Source organism: Andrena cerasifolii, chromosome 14 (genome assembly GCF_050908995.1).
Source record: "Andrena cerasifolii isolate SP2316 chromosome 14, iyAndCera1_principal, whole genome shotgun sequence".
In the NCBI taxonomy this organism is placed as follows: domain Eukaryota; kingdom Metazoa; phylum Arthropoda; class Insecta; order Hymenoptera; family Andrenidae; genus Andrena; species Andrena cerasifolii.
Genome location: NC_135131.1, coordinates 11,311,707 through 11,321,178, shown reverse-complemented (window position 1 = coordinate 11,321,178; position 9,472 = coordinate 11,311,707). Strand labels below are relative to the sequence as shown.

At 50.5% G+C, this 9,472-nt stretch overlaps 1 protein-coding gene across 1 annotated transcript; it reads left to right on the top strand.

Moving 5' to 3' along the window:
• Positions 1 to 143: 143 nt before the first annotated feature.
• Positions 144 to 8,019, top strand: LOC143376448 (uncharacterized). The gene is made up of 2 exons (XM_076826781.1): positions 144 to 1,586; positions 2,677 to 8,019. The coding sequence occupies exon 2, from the start codon at positions 5,073 to 5,075 to the stop codon at positions 7,368 to 7,370; it is 2,298 nt and encodes a 765-aa protein (XP_076682896.1). The 5' UTR covers positions 144 to 1,586; positions 2,677 to 5,072; the 3' UTR covers positions 7,371 to 8,019.
• Positions 8,020 to 9,472: the final 1,453 nt, after the last annotated feature.

Here is a 9,472-nt window from a genome sequence, read left to right as displayed (position 1 = left end):
TTACACACGTTCGCACTGTCCGTACCATTCGCACTGCCGCTCGCGTCTGCACTCAACCTCCGTCGTGCCTCGGATCCGCCTTCGGGCGTTTCCGTCGCCGTTCGACTCGCGTCGACTCGACTCGACTCGCCTCGGATAACACGGTGCCGCCTCGCGTTTCGGACGCCCCTCGCGTTCGATCAGTTCTCGAGGGAAACCTGTTTACGGCTAAAGGCCCGATTAGATTAATACCGTCGATAGATTCGCCAACGGGGCGCTGGAATTTTTTGTTTCGCCGGTCTCGTTAACGCGAATAATAAAACCAGACTTCGAATAGATAACGATTATCGATGCTTTTTCTGTGGAAGCGTCGCGATCGTTGGGTTTTATCGCGAACAGCAACTGTTGTTTTCGATTCTGCTGGTACATATGTATGTACGTTTGGCCGGGTGGGAAAAAATACTTTGAACGTTGGGTTGTGAATTGTACGAGATTAATCGTAATACTGTTCCTGGTTGAAAAATCTACGGAATTCTAAACGCGACGAGTTTTTTAAACTTTCAAGGGGGAACGGTACGGTGCATCCCAGATCCATCTTCAGAGGATCGGCGAAAGCTTTGACTTATATGATTTGTACGAAGGTGATGTCTTGTATTTGAAATATTAAATTATCGTATTTAGATAAGAAGATAAATAAATGTACACGTGCGAAAGCAGATGTATCTAAACCCTTTTCCTTATTTTACGTAATGTCCCTCCCAAGGTTACCTCTTAATAAGGTATAGGCGTTTCAATACATTTTACTTCGGTGATTCTTAATCGTTTTATGGAAGCCATCATTCCCACAGCATTGAAATCACTGACATTCAATAGGGAATGGCATGTATTCGCAGTTTATTTTTTCGGCATTAAAATCTCTTAGTTGGCCAGTACCACAGACGAGGTATAGAATCCTTCTATGTGCTAGTACGAATTGATAACACAGAAAGTATAAGCATACCTTTACTTAACAAACAGCTTGCAATCTTATAAATACCTAATTTATAATCGTGTTTCATCGCACGATACCATGCGTCGCAAAATTAGGGCGTACAAGACGTCCAGGAAGACCTACCATATCGACCGTGGACTCCGCAAACTTGTTTAAAAAAATCAAATATCAACCCATCAAAATTTACATCAAACAATCTGGAATAAAGCTTTCCAAAAAAAGGCATAAACCGCTACAGAATTTGCAGATAGGAAAACGCGTGAACTTAGAAACGAAAGGGATAAAGTTTAACTGCCTCGTGTCTGTTTAACGCGCCAATTGTCATTGCAAAGACCCGTCAAACTTTCTGAATCAACAGAAACAACATTGAAGTTAAATTTTCAAAAAAAATTAATACATTACACGTGCGTCTCCCTGCCTGCCTTATCGCCTGCCATCTGTCGGTAAAACGTAGTACGACATTTCATTTTGCCCCTCTACTCGGTCCCATCAATTTCATCGACGGAGCTGAACGTGGGTTCGAAGATGGCGATACGAGGGTAGGGTTGAGCGGACGCCTCGCAGGGAAGCCTCTTGCTCGTCGTGACAGCCGAAATTCCGTGCCATCTCCAGCTCGGTGAGTAAAAATCCCATTGTCGCGACGCGGTGCGCGAAGCTACGGGCACGTACGGTCAGCCGGTCGTCCTAGGGGCCTCGGAATGGCGGGAAATTCAGAATGGGTCGAGCCGACGGTATCTCGCGACACGTACCGAGCCGTCTCTACTCTCTTTCGAGACTGGGAAGTTCAATGCGCACAAACGTGTGTCACGTCGCGACGTGAAACGGGAGCACGAGGTCTATAGCGAGCGTGTACGCGCGTGTATGCGTGACACGCGAGGGAATACTCGCGTGCAGGCAGGCAGGCGAGCAGGCGAGCAGGCGAGCAGACGGGCAGACGGGTAGCCGTGCGTCGGTGTATATACGTCGGAGATGTTTTAATTTCGTAATGATAAAATAGTCGTGCAGAGAATGCGACGTATTTGCAAAGTGGATATTCTTAAAACACGAAGACTCGCGCAGAGGAATCTCTCACGTGTCAGATTAATGTTGTATTTTATAGAGCGAAGATCCACCTGATTTAGTATGACGCAAACTATTCTTTGACGGCGAAATATCGACGTTCAGCCCTCCCGTGCCCCGGTAGGACAGAAATTGATCGAGGCGGTTAAAGATCGGGTCACGTAATGCGTACGAGCTTTCAATCGCGCGCGATGCAAATGTTCAGGGAACGATCAATGCCTGCGCTGACTCGTAAAATACGAGCGCCTGGAAACAGGCCGGCTGACGTTCCTAAAGTACAAGTTACCTATTACGGGTTAATAACGACTACGGGGATCGGTTAATTAATCGACGGGAGATGGTAAATGTTTCCGTTCAGTCGATATCGTGGCCAACGGGGATCCCTCCCGAGGCGCGATTATCGAATACTTCTATCGATATAATAATAGGAACGACGATAAGTGTCGCGGGTGATGCCTCGCATGTATTGTCTTATCGCTTAACCGCTTCAACTGTGCATCACGTATCCCAGAGTGTACAGTTTCAGGGGTTAAAAATCCCCGACTTGCTAGTCCAATCTAAGTAGTTGTAAGTAACAAAAGAGGTCGAAGAGGGTAGGTTAAAAACAGCAAAGAAATGCCTTCGGTACTTCTCTCGTTTCTTTCCAGATGGTGGTGGGTTCTTCGCTTTTCACTAATCAAGAGAGCGTTACGCGGATGGGCGAAGGCTACTAACACAGCTTAATTTAATCGAGGGGCAAGATTATATATATATAAATTACAGCGGCTCTACCGTGCAAGTATGTAAAACGTGTGCCTCGTGCACAGAAGTCGTTCCACGGGGCCACGCGCACTCTAGTCAGGAAGGAAAGAGACTCCTTAAAGAGGAAATTATGACGTGGCTGAGATAAGGGGGCCGGAGAGAGAAAGAGAGATTATACGATGAACTGGAAACGTCGAAGCGTGTAAATATAGAAGCGGCGCGATAACGTCGATGAAATTGAATCACAAATCGCGCGGCGCGCGCTCGGGCCCATTGTGACCTCCAAGTCCTCCGTGAAGATCGTAGCTGGGCGACGATTAAAAGCGTCGAAGTCACCAAAGCAATTGCCCGACCAAAGAGTTACCTTAACTTAACTGGAATCATAGCTTTAAACAAGTCCCATCGTACATGCGTAACCAAAGCTTACTGATTACGCTAATTCAAAAGCCTCAGAGAAGACAAAAGTTAAGAGCAGCTGATCGGAAACGGAACGCGTAACTGGAACATTCCGAGAAAGCTCGACGGGCCTGTGACCGGATTTCAAGGTGAACACCGAGGAACGCGAGGCAGCGTTATCGACTCGTCCGGTAACATCGATGCGTTGCAGGGCCGCGTCAGCGTCTCTATATCGCTCCAGTTGGACGATCGTCACGCGTATTCTTCGGCAGGTAGGTACCGAGGTCTTCTTATTTCGTCCACGAGGGCGAAAGCGTATCGTATGCAATTACCGGCGCAATGTTGCTAGTGATAAGCGACAACTAAACTCCCGTTCCCACGCGACGGAGGTACTCGCGCCTGCAAAATTTCCGAGGAAACAGGGCACTCTTTCTGGATCGCGAGTTATATCAAGGGGCTATTAGGAAAGCTGGGGTGATGAGGATCGAGCGATAGAGTCGCAGGGGAAGAAGGTGAGAGAGGTCGCAGAAACGGGGACGTGTCACGCAGGAGGGTTGGAAGAACGAAAGGGGTATAGAAGGAGCGTGAGGGGCGGCAGGGGCGCGGGTAGGGTAGAATCAGACCGATATCGACCGCGAATTGCGCTTGCGTGGAAAAGGGCGCGCAATCGCCGTCGACGGACGCAGCCCGTCGTCGCTGGCAAGAGAAAGAGGAAGCTTCTCGCAGTCACCAGTCGATCGTCGACGGAACACCGGCTGACATTAAGACTGTCGTGTCCCCCCTAATCGTATCGACGTCCATCGTCCCGTCGACGACCCTCCTCTAGCTCGTTACACGCGCGGCTCGATCGTATCGTCGCGACGAGGGGTCGGGACGACTCCACGGGCCTCGAGCTTTCCTCGGCTCCGCGTCCGTGGACTTGGCCGAGTCGACGCTTCTCCTCAACTTCCGGTATCCTTATAACCTGTCGCGGTGATTCCAATGCGCGCACCAACTGGCCGCGCATTTCCGTGAAGCCTGCACGCGAAACGGGGACTCGTCGTTGGTGAACGGTGGTCGACATAAGGGTATAGAAGCTTGCGGAAAGCGGGCACGCTCGGGAAGGGAGGAGAAGGTGGAATGAACGCGTGGTGCTCGCGTCCTTGGACCTTTCGCGGCGGCTCGTTTGACCATTCGTTGAGGTTTCTACTGGCGAGACTCGTTGCCTCGGGAACACACGGGCAATGTGCAGGAACGAGGCGGGTGGGAAGCTGTAACGAATACTGATTGCGGATTACGGTCCTTCCAGTCGAAATGAAGGAAGAAATTCCTACGGTCTCCTTTTGTGAAAGGATAAACGCGACGATCGGGAGAAGCGTGCGATAGGAACGTTAAGGGGGTTAGATCGTTCGACCGCTCGTTTCGTCGATTCTTCTACCCTCGATCCCACCCTCAATGAAGAGTAAATTCAGGTCACGCCGAAGGGCCTGCAAGAAGACTGGAAAATAGAATCTATAGTGAATTAGGATTCTCCAAGTTCTCTCGAGCAGTCGTGTCTTGGAACCATGGAACCGTGGAATCGTATCAAAGGAGAGGAAGAGATGGCTGAGTGAGAAGAAGAGAGGGAAGGAGACTATCGGAAAGATAAGAGCCCGATAACCGACTGCAGTCGCTCTACAAACTCTCGCGTACGCGTCCTCGCGGTTCATTCTCTTCCTCGTCGCAGTTACCGATTCCTTTCAGTCGAAATTCGCCGCAGCCACCGATGTCTGGAATATCTAAAGCGTCTGCGTAATACACATCCGAAATATCAAAGTACCAAATCGATTGAGCGAGTGGAGCGTTCGACCCAACGATCACACGCGACTCACGATTAATGGCGCTGGGCGTCGAAATCTCTCGAGACTGAAGTAGGAACCGAAGGCAAATGGCCACGCTCGACATGCAGCAGACCGTTTTGAATCAGCCGCCCGGAAGCGAGCAGCCGCAGGAGGAGGTGCAGCTGACGGAGCTGTTGCCCGTCAAGCAGTCGCGGATGAGGGAGAACGGGATCTTCAAGAACGTGGACGTGGACGTGGACGCGGACGTGGACGACGCCGGCGGCACGGACGCACTCAAGGTCCTCAGAAGCTTCACCACAGAGGAGGAACAGTTCCAGCTGCGGAACTTGGCCTTCTGCGGGAAGATCGAGCGACAGGCGCGTCAGGAGAGGCAGGGCAGAAAACAGTCGCGGAAGAAGACGGACGGGTGTAGAAGCGAGAGAATCGACGGTATGTTGTTCGAAGGGGGGGCGATTAAAAGGAAACTGAAATGCGTCGTTGGGAAGAGCGTGGCTCGCGCGAAATCGTTGCTGAAGAAGAACTCGATGGGTGTGAAGGAAGCCGGAAAAGGGGCAGACGCCGACGCCGGTGAGGAGCCCAGCAAACGACGAACGATCGAAGGGAGCGTTTTTGGGAAAGGTCTGAAGGATGCGTTCTCGGGATACAACGAGGAGGACACGTACCTGGACCTTGACAAGAGCAAAGACTTGAACGACGAGATCTATGTGTTTCGTCGGGAGCCTCTGGATCCCAGTACGACATTGGACGCAGCGCAGGAACGCAACGCCAGCCCGAGAAGCTTGAACGGGTCGTACGAGGACGATTGCTCGAGCGGCGATGACGCGATGTTTGACCCAGCGATCTCTTCCCAGGGAACTAGCGAGGATGAATCGATGGACGGCGACGAGTCCGATCCAGGGAAGAAGCCGAAGCTCGAGGATCCAGTGAACGAGGCGAGCTTGAACGTCGGCGCGATCATCGAGGCCAACTATCTCTTCGAGAGCGAGAACAATAACGTGCTGCTGCGATCCGGGCCCAAGGTCCAAGGGGGGGTTCGCTCCGGCTCGCCGAGGAGCGACGACGCCTCGAAGAAGGACGAGACCGTGGACAAGGAGGACAGCTGTGATCTCGAAGGGTTGTCGGCGAACAGCAACGACAGCCAGCAGAAAAAGTACTGCTGCGTGGTATGCGAAGCGCGGTTCAAAGGCAGCGGCGGCCTACGAAACCACTATAAGATCGTGCACGGAGCGGGACCGGTGTTCAAGTGCGACGAGTGCGGCAAGGAGTTCCCGCTGAAGGAGAGGCTGAAGCTGCACGTGAGGACGCACACGGGCTTCAAACCGTACAAGTGCCCGGAGTGCGACAAGAGCTTCGCCAGGGGTGGCCAGCTGGTGCAGCATCGGCGCACTCACAGCCAAGTCAAGCCCTACCGTTGCGCTCTGTGCTCGGGCACGTTCACCTGCGCGGCGAACCTAGCGCTGCACGTGAAACGTCACAACGGCCAGAAGGATCACAAGTGCGAGATCTGCGGGCGCGCGTTCGTACGCCGGGACGCGCTCAAGAAGCACCTCGAGTGCCTCCACCGGGACGTCAAGTCGTTCCTCTGCGTGATCTGTAATAAAACGTTCAAGGGTCACCTGCCGCAGCACATGAGGACGCACGCGCGCGATCGACCACACGGATGCGCCACGTGCGGCCAGAGGTTCGCGCAGAAGTCACAGCTGACCGTGCACCAGCGCACGCACTCCGGCCAGAGGCCGTTCAGGTGTCTGGTCTGCTGGCAGGCGTTCGCCCACTCCACGGCACTCAAGCTCCACACCAGAAGGCACACCGGCGAGAGACCGTTCAAATGCGCGGAATGCAACGCTGGCTTCACTCAGCTGCCCCACTGGAAGAAACACATGAAATGTATCCACGGCAGGAACGAGCCGTACGATTGCAAGAAATGCAAGAGCTTCTTCAGGATCAAGAACGACCTCGAGTGCCACGAGAAGACTTGCCATCCGGAGCTCAGACCGAGCAGCGCCGATGGTTCCAGCAATTCGGATAGCGCCGCCAACGAAGTCGCTGTCTCGGAAAAGCCCTTGCCGTCTCCCTCCAAGTACAAAGTGATGACCGTCGAGAGGATGAGGCTGTTGCTCGCCGTGCTGTTGAAGAGGATCAGCAAGCAGGAGCGGCTGGACGAGCTCGGCTTTGGGAAACGACTGATCGACGAGGTCCTCCACGATTCACTCATGTCCGCTGGCAAGGATCCTGTCCCCAGCGACGGCCTCACAGAGCTGGAGAGCTTGACCAAGAATCTCGAGGTGTTCCTCAAGTGGACCGTGCCCAAGGAACACTGGCAGAACTTCCGTAAGCTGAACAAGAGCCCGGAGGATATCCTGGAAACGCTCACCGCCACTTAAGACCAGAGTGAACGTAGATGATCGCAAGTTACTTTACCAAAGATTAGAGCCAGCGAATTTACTGGAGAGTCCTACTGCTGAACCGATAACCACCAGAGGCTACTTCAAACCGAGATTGTCATCAAGGGGGGATGGTTTGTATGAGTTTGTATAATTATTTTTAACGGGGAAATCGGAGTCGCCACGCGAATGCGTAATTTCCTTCAACGTTGCTAATTAGCTAGTCCAGAATGCAAACGCGATATCCACAACGGGATCCGATCGAATACTTTCTCCCCTGCGACTCTTCCGTTCTTTTAAGATATACTATATTAATTTAAGGGATCGACTGATTGACCGTTTAACGGGGATTCGGATTTTAAGTATTTAATAAAATTCACGTAGATTTCGGGGATCTCCAACAGCTGGAAAATCGCGCGAATTTTCCATGTGATAGGCAGCTAACGCGTTCACTATCGTAACGAACACATAAGAATTAAGAAAAGTGTCTCCGTTTTTTTTAACAGTATCCAACTATCTGTATATTCGTTTGAACGCGCAGAATTTTCAACAGTCAACGCGTTAGCGATGCCAAGCTGTTTTTTCCTTCACGGAGCCATGTGCCATGTGTCGTTGTACTTGCCCCATTGCAATATCAAAGAAAGGAAAGCGTTCGCTGCACGTATTGTTATTTAGAGTACAATTTGCCCGCAATACGCGAGAAAGATGCCACCGATACTATTTTCTAACGGCGAACTCGTCGTCGTTAATGGACCGCAAGTCGAAAGAATTCGCGGTAGATAGAAAGGGAAGGGAGTGTCTCGACTCGATCAAACTGAATCGTCGCGCGCTCCTCGACTTCTTGCCCATTACAGACTAAAAAAGAGATATATTTTCAACGAGGAAGCTTCAACTTCTTGCCATATTCGTTAACGTATATGTATGTAGTTGGCGTGCGAAGCATTGCCGTAGAGGCATTAATTGCATTCGTGTGTATATTTTTAGTATGATTCTTAGGCAATCTTTCACTCGTAATCGAAGAGGCTAAATGATCGTTCGCTGATCGTGTATCGTTTTGTCGCGTTGGACGTTATCGTTTCATATTTATGTATGTGCAGGTATACCAAGCAATAGCGAAATTCGTAGACGAAAGAGGTTCGGGAATACTTGAATTACTAGATTCTATTGAACGGTACGCCTGCACGCTTCAACCTCCTATGCATATAGCGTACGTGCAGAGTGTATACTAACGAATAAGATCCACTTCCTGGCTGGATGCAATGGTCAACTTTCGCTTTGTTTTCTCCGAATTGCAGCGATTTTCGTACTAGAGCAATTTCTGTCTTACCACCGTATCGAGCGTCGATTCTTAAAGCAGCTACACGTGCATCTGATGCGAGTTCGCGAGCATCTCGTATGTAGATCTTACAGTGCTCCAAGTAAGCTGACTACATTGACGAAGTACTGTCGTTTATCGAGATCCGCTATAAACAATACTACACTTCAGTAAAGCTGTAATACGAGTTTCAAAGCTTACGGAACTTAAGCGCTATAATTTTCCAATAATCTATATCCATCCTTGAAGTGGATAGCCCACGCTAGAAGACGCTCTATACGTACAGCACGCTGAGCTTCTTAGAAGTTTAACTGCGTTAAGTGTATCGGTTCCCCGGTTCTTAAGTTTCCCTTTCTCGTTGGAGAACGAAACTTGAGCGCGACGCCTACGTTCCAGGGCGCGTTCTCGTTATCGCCAATCGTCGCCAAGTTCAAAGTTCGTTAAACGGCCGAGTTTCTAGTGTGCTAAATGTAAAGCACAGTTTTGTGAGGCTTCGACGAACGAGAGGCGCTGCGTCGCGTTCACGAGCATCTCAAGAGCGGAGAGTTCGATGCCTCGAACGTCTTACCGCCTCCTCTATTAAAATTCGCATTCTTTCGATCCAGTAGCATGTCAGTTTGATTGCTCGTAAGCGCGACATCCTTTAGATAGGCGTAAGTAAATGTGAGCAGACAATAATGAACAAGATTGCAAGATTAATATATATACATACACATATATATTAGTCATTAAAGAAAAGATATATATATATACACACACAAACACACACACACACACACACACACAC

Coding starts and splice junctions, on each gene's coding strand:
- LOC143376448 (XM_076826781.1), top strand. CDS start 5,073: ATGGCCACGCTCGACATGCAGCAGACCGTTTTGAATCAGCCGCCCGGA.